Source organism: Alligator mississippiensis, chromosome 1 (assembly GCF_030867095.1).
Source record: "Alligator mississippiensis isolate rAllMis1 chromosome 1, rAllMis1, whole genome shotgun sequence".
NCBI lineage: Eukaryota > Metazoa > Chordata > Crocodylia > Alligatoridae > Alligator > Alligator mississippiensis.
In genome coordinates, this window is record NC_081824.1 from 344,243,909 (window position 1) to 344,262,513 (window position 18,605).

The window sequence follows — 18,605 nt, forward strand, 5'->3', positions numbered from 1 at the left end:
ACACACACACACACTCTCTCTCTCTCTCTCTTCCTCAAGGGTGTGTGTATGTGACAAAAAGACAGTTTCCTTGAGGGGAGGGGGGTGTGAGTATCACACACACATCCTGAGGGTGTGTTTGTGATAGGAGACATATAGTTTCCTCGAGGGGAGGGGCGTGTGTGTGTGACAGTCCCCAGGGTGGAGGTGTGAAACAATTCCCTCCGGAGCCCAGCGCAAGGCGCGGGTAGCGCAGCGCAACTGTGCGGTAACCCCGCCGCCGGGCAGCCCTCGCTGCTCGCCTGCGCCTGCGCCACCGCCTCCCTCGGTCTTTCGTAGCGTGCGGCCAGGCAGAGCAGCGGCCCCAGCCCTTATAAGGCGAAGGAGGAAGCGGGTGCGGCGCTGTGACACGCTATCCGGCCCGGGGAGTAGGCCGCCGCCGCTGCTGCTGCCGCCCTCTCCGCGTGCGTGTCCCGGGCGGCGATCGCCGGCGGCCGGAGCCCGCTGCGGACACTATGCAGGTGAGCGCGGGCCCTGCGCGCTGCACGGCCCCCCGGGGCCCCGGCTCCCCGCGCCCGGCCGCCTCCCTGCCGCGCGCAGGGGCAAGGGGGAGCCAAGCCAATGGGGGAGGGAGAGGAAATCCACCCACCCACGGTCTCTGATCCTTGTCACCAGGGCCCAGTCTCAGCCCCACCGCCGCAGCCAGCCCGGGTTTGTTGCAGTGGTGCCGGGTGTCCGACCACTCGGATTTGTGCGATCATTTCAACCCTTGCCAGATGCGCGATCTGTAAGAGAAGAAGTGTTCAAAATATAGGATAATGTTGGAGGCAGCTCATTGATGCAGAACCCGGGTCATTCCTGGGAGTTTTAACTGACTCTGGGGCACTGTCTTGTGCCCGCTTGCCTTGAAATAAAGTAATGCTTCAACTTTGACTCACTTCTTCCTCACTCACTAGCGAGTTATAACGAGCAATATAAAGTAAATAAGAAGTCTTCGTTGCCGACTTTTTCAGGGCACGATAGTTTTTCAGCGAATACGATCATTTTGAGCTTCCAACACAATACTTTCATATTTAAGACCTGGTAATGCTGCTTTGTTGCCCTTTCTCTGTTGTTGTTTTTTTCCAGGCCTGCCAACACATAGCTTTCGCTGCCCATGGTTCTCCACCAGGGTTGCCCCCCCAGGTCCTTTCCAGGGTCTCGTCAGGCCCCGTTGGCGTGAGTGGCAGGATAAGCCTGGGGTATCCCTATTGGTACCTGTAGTGTCACAGCCATTCAGCCCTGCTGGGGTCCATCGGAGGGCCTCATTTCACTTACGCTGGGAGCCGCACTAATGTTGATCAGTGTTATAGTAGCTTGGGTTTTTGGAGCAGTCGCACCCTCGATCTAGAAACCACCTCCTGAGTGGCTCCTGCCTGCACAGCTATGACGGGGAGCTGTAGCTGTGAGCTGCCACTGGAGGGCTGGTGAACCAGGACAGGTTCCTGTCCACACTTTACAGGCAGGGGTTTGAGAGATCCTGGAGGACTTGATTTTGGGCAGCACATCTGTGGAGAGCAGGCACACCTAAATGGAACAGGAGCTGGGTAGTGCAGAGGAAAGAGAATCCTGCCCTGGAGTGGTATAACTCTGGACCACATAACAAGGGTTTAAAACCACTTCAAGGTGTTAATGTGCGGACAACCCAGGGTTTAAGAGCTCTAGGAGGAGCCTATCATTACCATGTAACAAGGCCCTCTGATTCTTGTCACCAGGGCCCAATCTCAGCCCCACCTTGACCGCCAGCCTGGCTTTGTTGTCTTGTCCCTGGTTTTTATTCCAGAACTGCTGTACTTAACGCTCGCTGCTCTTGGTTCTCCGCCAAGGTGCGTTGAGATCCTTTGAAAAGTCTTGTCAGCCCTGGTCAGCATGAGTCGCGAAAAGTCCAGGGCTTTGCTATAGATACCCATAGCATCGTGGCCATTCAGTCCTGCTAGGGTCTTTCTGAGTTCTTTGCAGCTAAAGACCAGCTCTGCTGTTCTCCTAATTTCAAAAGACAGGTGAAAGGCAAGAGCTGGCATTTGCTGAGGGGAGGGGGTTGGAGTCTGAAAGGATTGAAAGCTGCTACCCTAGGAGGAGAGAGAAGGAAACCAAACTTGCAGACTTCTGCACCTCTGGCAAAGATGGCTCTGCTGACGCTCAGATCTGTACAGTCCCTACAAATGTTCCCTGAGCACCTGCACTGTCTTCAGTGTGGTCTGTAAAGAGCCTACCAGCCCTTCCATGATAGCAGGCTTGCAACATAACTGGCTGAGGAGAAGAGTGGAGTGTCTCTAAGATCTCTAATGAATTTTGCCAAGTTTAGAAGAAACTAAAGAACGTGGTTCAGTTTTCCCAGTCAGCAGCCTTAGAAATATGCCCAAAGCTTTGCAAGTCTTCTTGGAAAGTTTCTGTTTTGTGTATCATCCATGCAACTTTTGCTGGCCAGTTTCTGCCTTTAGTTGTGCACTCACAGAATTTGACCTTGCAATAACAGGAGCTTTGCAGTTTTGTTGGTGACATGAGCTGGAGAGATGAAGCTAGCCCTGGCCTTCTGCAGACTTGTTGGCTATGCAGCTATGGCTCCTTTGATTAGTAGAGTTTTATTAAAGCAGATATTTTGTGAGTTGGACTTCTCTTCAGCTTTCCAATGTCTTACGCGTATCTGAGAAAAAGCTATAAAACAATATTCAATATTATCCAATGGCACCTTTTTGTTTGAAAACAGTATTTTTTTTTTCCAAGTTAGTTTGTATTTCCATTGGGGTATCAAAAGGAGCTGTTGAATCATTTAGCCCTCTATCTAAGTGTTAAGTTTTTTGATCATCTCCTTCCTAGGCATCATCTATTTCTACTGCATCGGACAAGAACCTGTGGAATTTTAGATTCCTTATGTTCAGTCACACCAGCTTAGTTTAAGCTATATACTTATAAAACAGTGCAAAATTCAATGTAGATATTCTTATTTTGGTGTAGAAGCAGTTTATCTGGGATTTTTTTCAAGTTGACTGCATACTGACTTGGGTGAAATCATAATAAAGGTTCTTACTACATTATTGCACTGATTTAAAAAAATGTTTTAAATTGATTTTTTTTTTTTTTAAATAGGTTGCTGAGAGTTTCTTGAATGGATCTAGGCCCAGATCCTTAGGAGTATTTAGGTGCCTCTGGGCTTTTAATTTGTATTAAAATTTATAATAATTGTATCACAACAATTTTTAATGATAAATGTACCAACTGGTTATAGGTTAGCCTGCTTTTGACTGGATTTCCTGATGAGGACTTGCAGACAGTTTTCCATGCCTAGCTTCAGGTACATGAATAGTTTCACCAACTTGTGTTTGCTATGGAGATAGATGTTTCCTATGGTGAGAGTTAAGTTTGGAGCCTATGTGAAGCAGAAGACAGACTATCGCTTCTACCCTATTGGCACAGAAGGAAAATTCTGTTGGCAGAATTGGCCACAAGTCTTTCAAAGTTATGTGGAAAACTGAATTTCTTTAATGTGGCATATCCTGTTTTCTAGCTAGCTCTGGCCATGAGAATAGTCACAAATTGGAAGAAGTTTTTTCTTTTAAAGCAAAAGCAAGTGATGTCTGCGGGTAGGCACCTGCTCTGCCCTGTTCCGTCTTCCCTAATGCTCTTGACCTAGATCACCTTTTTTTCCTTTGGAGGCCCTATTGGGGTAGAATTTAAATTGCAGAAAACAATTTCTTTTTTTGAGAGATTGCAGCAGAAGCCCTTCTTTTGTAGATTTCATAAGTTAGGAGAAAAGAGAAAGGAGCATGGCACAAGCTACTTTGTAGGGCATCATTTCAAGCCTGTACAGGAATCCCACCAGATTCTCTGCATGTTTTCATGGTGCGTGTATGACAGAGTTAGTAGTCTAATAACGATGTATGATTTTTAGAAAAATCTGATATAAGTAATAGCAAGTTGGCTGGATTAACAGGTTGCAGAAATGTTCCCTTGGAGAAATGCACCTTTTCCATTTTTGTTCTAGAACCCTAATGAAGATACCGAGTGGAATGATATCTTGCGTAAAAAGGGCATCCTTCCTCCGAAGGAAAAACTTAAGGAACAAGAGCAGGCAAAGGAGGAGGAAGAGCTGCGTATTCTTCAACAGCAGTCCATTGGTGAGTTTGGGGGGGGACAGACAGTGGCAAATTAAATCTTGAGTTGTTGCTGTACAGTTTTGCCCTAAAATTACTGTCAACGATTTTGAAAAAGCCTAACGGTAAAAACAACTTCCCCCGCCCCCTAGTCATAGAGGATGCCAAGATTAAATTTCATGTGGCATGCTTCTCTTGTTACAGGCTCAGCTAAGTAAGCTCATCAAACTTTTTGATGCATTCCACCTCCTCAGAACTTCATTCTGGATACTGTTGCCACATTTAAACTTATTCAGTTTTTAAAAAGCAAAACAAACAAGCAAAAGAAATCCAGAATAAGTACCAACATGCCTGTGTAACAAGAAACCCATCTCCTTCAAAGGCAAGAAGGAAGTTTTTCTGTTAACCCATGTTGGAGCATGTATACCTCCAGGTATATTTCCACACTGCACTTGCAGGGTTGAGACACACTTCAGTTTGCCAGTCCACTGGATCATGGTCCTCACATCTTTATTTATATCTAAATAAATTAATTGCACTGTGGAATTTTAGAAAAATCAGCTAATAATGCTGTAAATCTGTTGATAGATTTACAAGGAGAGCTGTCTTTAAAACTGAAACCAAGCAAAATACAAACAAATAAAAAGCTCTGCAAGACTGTCTTTGACAGCAATTCTTATTTCTGGAATGAACGTTTTCTTTTAGCATGATTCAGAGGAGTAAGAGAACTCGTTGACATCATTTTGCAGAGATGAATTAAATATATCCTGAAATTTCATGAGCAGGGATTCTGGTTGTCTCTGATTTAAAAAAAAAAAAAAAAATCCCCAATTTTCAGTTTTAAAAAAAACCCCAAACCCACATTTTCCCATGATTAAAAGGAAACACCACTATATATCTATCTATATATTAGTGGTGTTTCCTTTTAATCATGGAAAGTGTAGATTTTAGGTTACTTTTTTTCCAACTGAAAATTGGGGATTTTTTTATGAGGAAAAACCAGGATCCCTGGTCATGAGGACGTTGGGACTTGGGGGTTCTTGTAGAGACTTCTATCTCTGTTGTAAGAGCAAGAAAATAGTCTATGTTCATCTGAAAGAAACTAAAATATTTTGGTTTTGGCCATAGTTATCATTGTTAATGGCTTTGTGGGGCAGAAGCAAGGGCCAGAGTCAAAGGTGGTGAATTCTGAACTTAATGACTTGCATAAGTTGTTTTGGAGCGCTAGTGTTAAGTTAATGGAATGCTTGTTGATTATCTGTCAAAAGTAAAAGAGCCGGTGATCCCAACCAAAAAAGGACTTGATGCTCAGAAGAAAAAAGTTTTCCCTGAATACTCCATTATCGAGTTTATTTACAGTTAAAGCTGTGAGAGTACTTCATCAGGGTTTGCTTGCATAGGGATTCTCAAGAAATTTAAAATGATTGCATTGAAGGTGTTAAGTCAATGCATGTTACTTAAAGTGTGTTAAACCCCCATGTGGAGACTCTTTTTTAGGTGAAAAGTGGGCTTGGAGCACAGGGTTTAATACTTCTTATTTTTGCACATTAACATCACACCATTAGCTGATTCATCTTAATTTTCCTAAGTGTTCCTCAGGTTTTTAATAAAGTGACGTTACATAATAGCGAATGTATGCCACAGGGTAACTGGCTGTACCTCTGATGTATCCTTTACCACCTGCTAAATGTAGAAAATGTCCAAACTAGTAAATTGGGGTTTCCAAACATTGTTCTTTTCCCAGTAATCATTTTTATATTGTTTTGTTCAACAATTTAGGAAAAATCAGAATGAAGTATGCATCTTCAGAGGTCAGGAGAACACAGTATAATTAGCTTCCAGAAATTTGTAATATATGTATTCTTTTGGACTATTGTTCCTCCTATTTTTCTCTCACTCTAGTGAAAACCTATGAAGACATGACTTTGGAAGAGCTAGAAGATAATGAAGATGAGTTTAATGAGGAGGATGAGAGAGCCGTTGAAATGTACAGGTTAGAACAGCTTGCAGAATTTACTAGATTTTAATGGAAATACAATGATTACATCTTTATAGGCAAATAACATGTAATCTGATTTTCATTTTGCTGGAGAATGGAGGAAGGAAAAAAAATACAGAAGTGACAGATGAAAGGACTGGTGTTCTGCTCCTTGTTCTGACAGATTTCTGAATGACCTTAACTAAGACACTTAGTCTACATTTAACTGTTTATGGCTTCACCTTTCAGATGTACTGTAAAGCCATAAGCTGAGTGGAAATCAGTGAATTATGAGGACCTCTGAAAATCAACTCCTTGGCATTCAAGTTAGGCACCTAAATTACTTGAAAAATGTAATGTTTTAGATGTAAACAAGTATTTTATCAAGCACAACGGCTAAAAATGCTTCTAGGGCAGAATCTGTGATGTTGGCTATTATGAACTGTGTACATATATTCAGATAACCTGGGACAATGCTCTTGGGTTTGTTCTCTTGGTATGACTTACCTGGGGATACCTGAACACACTTTCAAAGGTTGAGCCTCTGAAGACTAGAGAGCTTGCAATGCTGATGCTGTGCAGCCTCAGGCTCCCTCGGTTTGCCTGGTGGCAAAATGGCAGCAATGCACAGGGCAGCCCTTATTAGCTGCCCTATGCAGCCAGACTACTCAAGAGTCATCTTGTATATTCCTGCAGCACAGTATGGGGATTGTGAAGGGGATGTGTTCTGTTTCCTGCTCAGCTGGAGCAGCAGAGTCCAGCAAGTGACATACTGTTGGGGGTAGGAAGATGGCAACAAAGCACCCTCAGATGCTATTGGACCGTGCTGGGCTTCTCTCAGATGAGAATATTTACAGACATTGGCTCTCCTGGGAGAAACTTTCCCGGGAGTGATTTAACCCTGGTTGTTCCTGGGTTATTTTTCTTGTGGAGCGACCATTTTTGCTCTGGGAGAAAAATCCTGAATATCTATATTCTTGCGGTTTCATTTAATATGTAGGAGACATCAAGGCCCAATTCATTGGATCTCCAGTGTTTGGTGGCAGTGACTCTCCCAGGGGAAACGGATACCAGTTTAAGCTCAGTTTATTCCTTGCATCATAGGTCCATAAACTAAGGTTATGTACAGACTTTCAACTACTCTTCTTTACAAAAGCCATATTTTGGTATCCTGGTGCTTGGAGATATTTAAAGCTTATCTTTGTGGGATGGTCTTCAAAATCTATAACTTTAATTATTTGTGTTCAGCAAAGCAGTAACTACATGTTTTCTCAAGTTTTGATTTCTGTTTTTTCCATTTTTTTCTGTCCTTGTACAGACAGCAAAGACTTGCAGAATGGAAAGCAACTCAAATGAAGAACAAATTTGGGGAACTTCTGGAGATTTCAGGTCTGGATTATGTTCAAGAAGTTACGAAAGCTGGCAAAGATATATGGGTAATCTTGCATCTTTACAAACAAGGGTAAGTAAACTGTGGAGTATCTCTTTGTCAGTTTTGACATTGGTCACTAACTGCATCTGAACATGCTGGTATTTTTAGGTAAATGCATAACCGTTATGGACACCAAAGAATTCCAGTTGAATGTGTTTTTTCTTATTTTCGTCAGTTATGAACAGCGTTGAAACGTAGCTACTGAAAATTGCTTCCCTAAAACAGCAGCATGTTTATGTATACCAAGAGAAAGGTAGTTACTGCGTTAGTCTGAAGTCATTCGGAAGGCAGAGTAGATATGCACTTTTATAGACTAACCAAATAAAATATATATGCTGTATTCACTCAAATACAAGATGAGGTTTTCCTCCTCAGTCAGCATTAGGAGAAAAGCCCATTGTCTCATATTTGTGTTCAAAGAAACATCATTAAATACACTGTCTACTGAGCAGCATGTGCTCAGTAATAAAAATTAACTAGGAAGTTCATTAAGTGCAGCCAACACTGAACATGATTATAAAACACATGGTCCATATTGGGCAAACATGCTGATGGGAACCTACCACAAGGATAGGTTAGTACAGCCCAGCTGAGTATGATGTATGATAATGATTATTGCACAAACTCTCCTTCAGTGCCAGCTTTTTTACTGGTCATGGCGAGCCATTACCTTGAATATATTACAATTTCTCACAGCAAGCTGAGCCTCTCTTTTCCAATTCCAGTGATGCTTGTTTCTTCACCAGCCTCAGATGCCTGGAAAACATCACCAAAAGGGGCCCCAAACAGTTCACCCAGAATCCCTCTTTTGCCTCTCCACCTCCTGATCTCTGCCTGTCGCATATGATTAGTGTGCTCCCACCCTCTATGACACTGAGCTGGACCAGGTTGCCCTCAGTCATGAGTTTAGGGGGTGTTAATTAGCACATGTATCCTTTGTGGAGGGTATCTGGACTACACACACATACTGAGAAGTTCTGAGCTGTGGGGTCACCATGGCTTGAGATGCTGTTGACTCTGCTGCGGCCCATTTATATGGTAAATCATGAGCCTTTTTCATGCATAATTTGTTCTATATATAAATAGGCACAAAAATCTGCTTAAAAGCGTGTTTATGCAATACCTGTGCTAAAATTTGTAGCAGTTTCCAAAAAGGTAAAATGTAACAATTCTGGATGAGTTGTAGTACCCATAGTAATTGCACGAACTGTGTCTATGGGTATGCATAGTAACTGCATGTTTATTTCAAAGTCAGTGTTTTCAAGTTTGCACTTCACTTCCACGTGCTCAGGGAGATTGGGGTCTAACAGTAAGGAGAAAGGGAAAGGGCTACATTGAAGAGGTTGGGGGATGGGCACAGGGCAAGGGGACCACCCAACCAACCCCCCCTCCCCCCAGATTTATTTTTCTGCTGTAGCAGTGGGAGGGGGACAAATTCAAGGCAAACCTCCAGTAATTAGATTCTATGCCTGGAACGTTATGACAAATTTATAAACGTTTCCATATTTAGAACCTAATTACTGGAGGGGTCATCTTATATTCAGGGTTATCTTATATTGGAGTAAATGTAGTATGTAGAGAGAGAGCACACAAGCTTTCATGAACCCAGTTCACTTCATCAGATGTTGGAGCCAAAATCTGCCTGATAATACAAGCATCCTCTTCCAGTGAAAAGTTGAGGAGCAGAGGTTGCCATGTTCTATATTGCTTGAGGCTATGTACTCAAGGTGATTATTTGTGGCTTGTCTTGATTTGCAAAACTCAATTAAGCAAGATATTCAGTCCCACTGATGTTAAGAAATAGTTTTTTCAATGGAGCCTAACCAATTTTCACTATACATGGTTCTCAAAAGGGTACTAAAAACTTGACTGTTCTCATCGTCTTTAATCCTATTTTAATTAATTTCATAACTACACAGTGCAGTTTAAAAGACAAAGAAAATGAGCACAAGTTTAATTCTTTTCTTTAACAGGCTGTTTTTTATTTCCATTTTATCTCTGTTTTTTTAGCATGCATTATTCATAGAAACAGTATCCTGTAAACCAAATAAATAATTATAATAAATAACTCCAGTGGCTCTAATAGATACCTACACTGGATTGAAAGCCACTAGAAATATGTTGCATTTATGTTACATTTTTATGTTTGTTACATTTTCTTAAATACTTTTTCTAACTTTCCTTGTGGAAGGGATTACTTTTGACATACTATTTCTTAACTCTTCTTTCTGTGTATATTGTTTTAACAGAATTCCACTGTGTGCTTTAATAAATCAACATTTGAGTGGACTTGCAAAGAAATTCCCAGATGTCAAATTTATCAAAGCTATTTCTACAACTTGCATACCCAACTACCCTGATAGGAACCTGCCCACAATTTTCATCTACCTTGAAGGAGATATCAAGGCCCAGTTCATTGGACCACTAGTGTTTGGTGGCATGAACCTGACAAGAGATGGTAAGTACCTGCCTCCTGGATCTTGCCCGAAAAAAACAGAAGGCATATGAAGCAGTTTAATTGGTCTCCCCTACAATAAGCTTACACAGACCTTTGGAATCGGAGTAGAAGTTATATAGGATATTATTCATATTTATATTTTTCTCATTTCTTCCTTCTACAGTTCTTTGTACTTGCATTCCTTATTCTCCCTTATTCTTGTTAACAAATGATGATCCCTTTGTCTCTTCTGTCATGCTTCCCCAACCCACTCCTAAGTCACTGTCCCTACCTCCTAACAATCAGCTCTTTCCTTGGCACAGATGAGGCTGGGAACATAAAAATGAACTATTCGCTCTTTTTTCTTTTTTCCCTTGCATCTGGCAGCAGCTGTGATATCTGTGTTCATGTCCTTAGGGATTACAGTCTGAGTCTGCTCTAGATAGGAGGTACAGCTCTTGTTTTGCTTGGTTCAGGAGCGGGGCATGTAGGACAGGGGTAGGCAACATTTTTTGGTCAGAGTGCTGAAAAAACCACACTGTCTACCTTGGAAGGTGCCCAAGTGCTGGCATGCCAGAAAAACAGAATTGGCAGGGGTGGGGGAGCAATATAAGGCAGGATGCACTGCATATTAGTATATTTAATAATCATAAATGTTGCCTTTGTTGTTGTGTACTTTTTTGTTAAGCATGTTGCAATGTGAGAGAGAGAGAGAGAGAGGGGAAAAAAAGAGAAATAAGGCAAAGAAGAGAGAGAGAGAGAAAGGAAAAAGAGAGAGAACCAGGCACATATGCATGCACACAGAGAACCACACGTGCACAGAACCACATGTGCACAAACACAGAGAGCCACAACAGACACATGCGCGTGCGCGCACACACATCCAGAACCAGACGTGTGCACACACAGACATACAGAACCAAATGCACGGGTGCACAGAGCCGGGCTGCTGGGCCACCAGACAAAGTCCGACCCAACAATGCCCTGGGCCTGCTGGAGCCCCCCTGCTTCCCTGGGGAGCCAGCCCCCAGGCTGCAGCACAGCCAGCTGAGGCCCCGGCCCAGAGCCTGCCCATCAGCCCAGCCACCTAACCACTCCACGCAGCTAATCCCGTAAAGGTGCGGTGCTCCTGGCAAGGGGCAGCGCCAGCCCCATCCCAGTAGGGGAGGCTGGGCCAGCACTGGGCTTAGGGCAGGTGGGAATCAGGCTGGCTCAGCTGCAAGCCTTGCTGCAAGCAGCCCAGGCTCTGTAGTTGGCAGCAGCTACCCAGAGATGGGGCTGGCAGCAGCCAGGAGGTTGTAAACAGCTGCACGTGTGCCTCGGAGCAGACAGTGAGGCCTGAGGCAGCACAACCCCGGCCTCTCCCCTGCTGCCAGCACAGAGCTGATGACTGGGCTGTGGAGCCCGGAGCAGCTGCTTGTAGCCAACCTGGGCTTTGGGCCACTGCAGCAGGCAAGCTGGAAACAGCTGTGCTGGGCTCCAGCATCAGCTCTGTACCGGTGCATGCACGCGCACCTTGGAGTGGGCAGTGGGAGGGGCCTGAGGCAGCACAGCCCTGCTCTCTCCCCAGCTGCCAGCACAGAGCTGATGGTGGGGCTTCAGAGCCTAGCTCAGCTGCATGTAGCCAGCCTGGGCTCTGGGCAGCTGCAGCAAGCAGCAGGCAGGCTGCAAACAGCTGTGCCAGGCTCCACAGCTCCATGTTGGCGGTGACTGCACGTGCACCTCAGCGTGTACAGTGGGGATAGGTCCTGGCCCTGAGGCAGTGCAGCCCTCCCGCTGTCTGCTCCGAGGTGCATGCGCAGTCACCACCAGTATGGAGCTGATGCCGGAGCTGTGGAGCCTGGCACTGCTGTTTGCAGCCTGCTTACTGCAACTGCCCAGAGCCCGGGCTGGCTACAAACAGCTGCGCCGGGCTCTAGAGCCCTGCCATCACTTCTGTGCCGGCAGCAGAGGAGAAACTGGGGTTGCACTGCCTCAGGCCCCTCCTGCCATGTTTTCCAAGGCATGCATGCACGCGCCGGTACAGAGCTGATGCTGGAGCCTGGCACAGCTGTTTGCAGCCTTCCTGCTGCACCCAGCCCTGGCTCTGGGTAGCTGCCGCCAACCGTGGAGCAGGGCTTGCAGCCTGGGCTCTGTGGTTGGCAGCAGTTACCCAGAACCAGGGCTGGTGGTGGCATGCCGAGAAAAATGGCCTCACGTGCCATGCTCGGCACGCGTGCCAGGGTTGCCACCCCCTGATATAGGAGAAGAATCTCATTTGGGTGAAGCTACTACTTCTTGAGGGTCAGGGCAGTCAGGGCTCAAAGAAGTCCACCTCTTTCAGCTGCAGCAAGTAATCATGGTACAGATTGGCCATATTGTTGAACCTTGTCATTTTGACATACTCCATTCACATTGGGATAGATGTGACTTGTCCTGGAGGACTGTGTACAGTGGGGTGCAACAAAGCATTTCGGCACCAGGAGTTTTGTGCCTTTGAATGACAGCCCTCCTCAGCCTCTTAAACAAAAGTTTTTGCTTGGCAGTGATTGGGAAGGGTACAAAATTTAAGTGACGTCTTGAGATAAAAATGTCAGTCATATTATACGCTCTCTCCATTTTGGAAACTGAGTGAATGCGATTATTCAGTAGAAATTTACTGTTTTTAAATTTCAGTTAAATCCTCTATTATCAGATCTCTTTGTGGCTTTCTGTCCAAGGGCCTAGAAGTAAAATGATTTGTTTGTGTCTTTACTTAAATGGCATTTCATGTGCTATACTGAAGTCCATCACTTCGTTTTATTGTAATGGCATACAAGTAGACTTCCACTAATCAGAGCTATGATTGAACTAAAACCCTAGACTCCAGAATCTTCTGGATGTGTATCAGAGTCTTCCTTTACTGTGATTTCCAGGGGAAATGTTCACCAATGAAAAATTTGGTTTGGGAACACCGAACACTTAAGAAAGAAGTAGTAACAACCCTATGTTATCTGTTCTCCATTTGTGGCACTTAAAGTAATAGATTTTTCAGGTACCTGGAGATGAGGGTTATGCCAGCTCAGTTTCATCATCACATGAAACTGGACATTGCACACTCTGCATTCTTTTTCTTTTGATCTGTATGAAGGGGGTAACTTCTCTCTGAGATTGCAGAGAATGAGAAGTTGTAGTCATTTCCTTTATGTCTAAATGAAGTTAGATTTAATGATTGGATTGCCAGCAGGTCTAGGGGAGAGGTATCTGCTGAACGTCTTGTATTGACTCTCTTCCACTTCTGGGAAGAAATCCAATTTGAGCCTTTATAATAATAGGTCTACTAGTGGGTAGAGGAGCGTGGTTTTTCCCCTCTTGTTAAGGAACTAATAATCTGTACAAGGAGTGCTGGGAAGTGGATAAAGTGCATTTCAGAAATCTGTCTGTGACAGTATCTGTAATTCAGATGTGTAAATGGAATTGCGGCAGCTTTTTCCCTTAGCAGATAATCTGTTCTCTGCCTCTTCCAATTGTTCAGCTGCTGTATGATTGAAGCAACTTTTGTCTGTTGGAAGTATTGCTACAATCAATGAAAACCATTGACTAGTCCATTTTAAGCATAGTTTAAATTTCCCAAGACACACACAAGACTTATTTGTGGCTTTTCTATACTCCATCTCACAAAGTAAAGATTTCAGGCAGAAGTTTCTTCACTTTGTGTACCTAAATGACAGTTTTCTAGCTATGTTGCTGATCTTGCTTCTGCACTGTGGAGGTATAAGCACCTACATGTAAAAAGAATGTGTGTGACAGCTACACACTGGCTGGGCACATACATAGCTATGTATGCACATACCAGGGTATGAATTTGGAAAAGTTGTGGGGAGGGGATGCCTTCTGTGTTTTAGCCCTGATAGCTGAGTGGTTGGGACTTGTCCAGAAAGTGGGAGACCTGGATTCTAGATCCCCCTCACTCAGGGGACTTGAACTTGTGCCCTAGACTTCACAGCACTATGCACTAACCATACAAGTCAGACATTACCCAGTCACCTCTCCAATGTTTCTTTTGAGGCTGGGCCCATGCCCCTTCCATTTAATAGTCATTGGATGAAATGCATGGCAGGTAGTGCTATGGAAAAGTTTCTGCTCCATTGGGAGTCAGGCTCTGAGCTAGAAACCAGGGCTCCCTCTCTTCCAGGCAGCAGCCATCCCCCTGAGCTACACATCCTCTAGCTCAGGGATGGGCAATTATTTGGGCTGGAGGTCCACTTAATGGTGAGCTGTTGAGGGCAGGTCAGGGGTTAGTGGGGAGATGCAGTTGATCCTATCCTGCTCACAAGCTGCTGTTGGGAGCCTGAGGAGGGAGGACTGCACTTCACTGCGCTATAGCCAGGGTTAGGCAGACTTCTACGCACCCCTCCCCCCACCCCAACATCCATTCCCTCTCTTCCTGGCCCCCCCCCCGGGCTTCCTGTTGGTGCTGCATAGTCCTGGCACCGCTGGCAGCTGGGCCCACACACAGGACAGGGCATGGTGCAGTGTATTAAGTAGCTATCTCACATATATGCTATGATGAGCCACTGCTGCTGCGCCATACTGGGAAGATCAGGCAGCGGCAGGCAAGCAGGCGGGATAGCTACTTGGTGCACTGCATCATGCCCTGTCCCATGTGTGTCCAGCTGCCAGCAGCCATGGTTCCAGGACTGTGCAGCTGCAGTGACAAGAAGAAGCCGGGCTGGGAGAGAGGGGATGGATGCAGGACTAGGGGCAAAGGAGTCTCCGCACTGGCCAGCCCAGTTCTGTCTGTGGCAGAGCAGTGGCATGGCTAGTTCCAAGTTCAGTTCATTTGAGCTGGTGGTAAGGCCATTACTAAGTTATGTTAGAAGAACTTCTCACAGTGGTAGAAAAGAAAAGATACAATATAGATATCAGCACTTTGAGCTCGGCAAAAACAACTCAAGGCCAGCTGATAAGCTAAATGAAAAGTTCAGATAATGATGAGGCTGTACAGAACTTAAGCAATGATTAAATAAGGCTGAATATTAAAAAAAAAAAAAAAAAAAAAAAAAAAAAAAAAAAAAAGCTTAAACAGTACTGTAATTCACTGCTCTGTAAACAGGTGCAGCAACTTTAAAGCATAAAATATGATAAGCTACCCTAAGACAGCAGTGGCTGGCAGGCCAGATAGAATCAACTAGTGGGCTAGATACAGCCTGCACTCCGTATTTTGCCCACCCCCGCTCTAGCTTGTATTGTTCCCTGTGACTCCACATTTCTCCCTCTTGGGTAGCCAGAGGACTGACTTCAAAAGGAGCATTGGAGAAGGGTCTAAATCAGGGGTGGGCAAAATAGCCAATCCGGCTGGCAGCTGAACTCCATTTCCCAGCAGCCCCTGGCTCCATAGCAGGCTGCCCCCATTGCAGGATTCCAGCAGCTCCAGAGCAGCTCCCTGCCCTTCTCTGCCCTGTGCCCTGCCAGTATGGCTGGGACTGGTCCGCATGGCAACCCCAGCCTGGAGCTTTCACAGCTGCTGGGGTCTCCGTGGAGACCAGCCCAAGCCATGTGGGCAGGGGCTGCTGGGAAATGCTGGATCTGGCCTGCAGGCCGGACATAACCCATCCCTGGTCTGGATAGTGTCTGATCTGTGGCCTGGTGGTTCCCAACACTGTGCTGGAAGGTCTGTTCTGACCCCCTCTGGATGAGAGCAGAGTCCATCTTCCCTCTCCTTGGGCAGATGCCCTCACCACTCAATTATTGGGGCTAAAATATGGAAGAACCATCCTGCAGCATCTAACATCTGTTAGTTATGTGTTTATAGTTGTTTATGTTCTTGTAATTTAGATGCATGTACATGTCCAGATTGGACACACACATTTGGCTGCATACATAGCAAACCAGTGCATAGTCCACTGCGTATGCTTACACTTATGTGCACTATGTGGGGCAATAGAATTGAAACCTCCACAAAAGTACCAAAAAACACCACTAGAACAAGCTAGGAAGTTGCCATTTAGGTGTACCAGGAAGGTAGAATTTTACCCTTTGTGTTAATGGAGAGGTCTAGGCTTGAAAGAGCTTACTTTGAGCTTTCAACCTTATGATGCACTTTCTCCCCTCCTCTTTGTTTCTGTATAGAACTTGAATGGAAGATTTCAGAGTCAGGTGCCATCAAGACAGATCTAGAAGAAAACCCCAGGAAACAGATCCAGGATCAGCTAATGTCCTCAATCAAGAGCTCTTTTTCTACAAAGAAAGACAGTGACTCGGAGGAGGACTGATTTCTACACTTCCTTGGATAAAGCTCAGCTGTACCATCTTAAACCTTGACGTGTTCATGTGTAGGGCTCCAAGTATCGCACTACAAAATTGGTGCCAACACTACAAAAATGGCATCATTTAAAATAGGAACTTCTATGTAGTGCTACATTTTTGTATCACCACATGTAATGTGCTAGAGGGGGTCTCTGTATCTCCAGCATCCCAGAGTGCTCTGCTCTTCTTTTATGCTTCCCTCACCACCACCAACTGAGGGGACATGCATTTGTTGCCCTGACTTTTGGACCACTGCAAAGGCAATATATTATCTGTCCAGGGTTTACTTTTTCTCTTGAAGTCACTGAGGCATAACAGTATGTAATTTTAATAGTTTCCGGCTTTCTCTTTATTACAACTGTTTAAAATCCTAAAGAGCCTGAAAGGCCTCTATACAATAGTGATGATTTAAGTCCTTCTACAAATTTTAAAATACAGAAAACAGTAGAAAGTTATCCTTTTCATCTTATTGTTTTGATAAATCAATAAGTAACTTTATACAAAATTTGACTATCAAAGGGTTTGGCTACAGGGTACTGTTTTTTAACTAATTTATATCATCATGTAAATAAATCATAACTGTCCAAGATGCAATAAAGGGTGTAATGTAGCACTGTAGTGTGTTTGGACTTCATGGTAACCTGTGTGTTGACCTAAAGTTTGGCCTCCGAAAACAGGCTTGCCTCAAGCGTGTGTAGGAAAATAAAAATTTGAGAGGATATCTGGCTTGTCAAATAATCATGCAGAATGCTTCATAAGTTTAATGATTAGCTTATTAAGGCCCTTGGCAAACGTCACATTTTGTCACATATATGCAAGCATTGCACAGCAAATAGTAATATGCCACCTGGCTATCTCAGAATTATTGCAGGATACTTCTGCACCACAAAAGTTGTTGTTCAATGAGAAACTTCTTTGTGGCTGATCCACCATTTTTATCTAAGGATAAGCTTGTTTAATGGCTTGGCATGTTACAGTTTGTCGTGTGATCATTGCATATAATGCACAACAACTAATGTCTACCAAGGGCCTCAAACTAAAAAACGGTGTTATCAAATTGGAATGGAAGTAATCTTAAAACCTAGATTTTTGAGACATTGAAAAAAAAATACAGTTTCTACTATAAATAGTGGTAATTTTAAAATGATGGAGCAAGGCACTAAAAAAAGGTGGAAGAAATGAGGTTTAAATAGTAATTACACAGATACTTTGAAACTTTTGAGAACTACAGACTTACTTCAGGCTGGGCTCACTATCCACCTACACTTCTCATTTGTCTACTGACGTGCTAATGAGCTCTACATGAATGGGCTAACAAGCTTGTCTGAAGGACCTTTTGTTATGTCTCTGGAGACTAGTAGTAGTACAGTACAGAACACAGTCCTTTAATGAGCATCAGTCTTCTGCTTCAGCCTTACTGTGGGGTTAGCTTTTTAGTTTGACTGCTGTTTCTGCATCTGTGCAATTTAAGCAAGGAACTATTACCTTGCATCTCAAAATAAGTTATAAGATAATGGAATAGGGAACTGTCTCTCTGTGAGGCTGAATGGGTACCAAAATCAATAGTATTCTGATCTTATTTGGGGTGGTACTATAATATAAGTAATGTAAGATGGTACAAAGCTGCTCTTGGTTTCAGTGTTGTTTTGTGATAACTCCCTCTCACTACCTGTGGAGAGTGTGTGCAGTTTGGAGGGCAATATTTGGTTTTCATTTTTTTTTTAAAGTGTTAAAACTTTTAATCCCCTTTTATGCCAGCCTCTGTGTATTATAATAAAGTATGAATTCCACCATTATCAATGTTCAGGTGATCTGATTGAACTCATGAACTTGTATATCAAGTTTTTTGATGCCAGTAGGTTTCTATCAATGCTGAAATACTGAGAGTGGCATCAAACTATTTAATTCCGAGTTGAACTTGACTGCATTTTCTAGTAAGTGTGATGGCTCTCTTCTTACTCCACTTAGTCTGGAAATGATTTCTGTATGGGAGAGAACTTAGCAGAATTTTGCTTTGTTATATGATTACACATGTGGATTATGCAACGCCACTGACAAGTGGAATAGATTTTTATAAATGTTATTTCTAAGAACTACATATCCCGAGACTGTCCATTAGAAGACAGTGTGATCCAAGGGATTGAGTGCTGGTTCTTGGGAAACCCAAGTTATATTTCCAGTTCTGCAATTAGTATATTAGCTGACCTTAGGCAAATTGCTTCCTCTCTCTGTGCCTCTGTTTTCCTGTGTATAAAATGGAGCACCTGCATAAACACTTCAGAATCCACTGATGGGAAGAGATAAGATATTAGTAGATTCATATAATCTAACAGTTACTGTGTTCTTTTTTTTCTTCCTTCTTTTTACAGATACAAAATTGCA

General features: G+C 43.8%; 1 protein-coding gene across 1 annotated transcript; it reads left to right on the forward strand.

The window, feature by feature from the left end:
• Positions 1-334: 334 nt before the first annotated feature.
• On the forward strand, positions 335-18,019 carry PDCL3 (phosducin like 3). Its single transcript, XM_014600396.3, has 6 exons — positions 335-500; positions 4,001-4,133; positions 6,012-6,102; positions 7,406-7,549; positions 9,769-9,977; positions 16,047-18,019. The coding sequence occupies exons 1-6, from the start codon at positions 495-497 to the stop codon at positions 16,187-16,189; spliced, it is 726 nt and encodes a 241-aa protein (XP_014455882.1). The 5' UTR covers positions 335-494; the 3' UTR covers positions 16,190-18,019.
• Positions 18,020-18,605: the final 586 nt, after the last annotated feature.

Coding starts and splice junctions, on each gene's coding strand:
- PDCL3 (XM_014600396.3), top strand. Junction 4,134..6,011: donor TCTTCAACAGCAGTCCATTG/GTGAGTTTGGGG, acceptor CTCTCACTCTAG/TGAAAACCTATGAAGACATG. Junction 6,103..7,405: donor AGAGCCGTTGAAATGTACAG/GTTAGAACAGCT, acceptor GTCCTTGTACAG/ACAGCAAAGACTTGCAGAAT.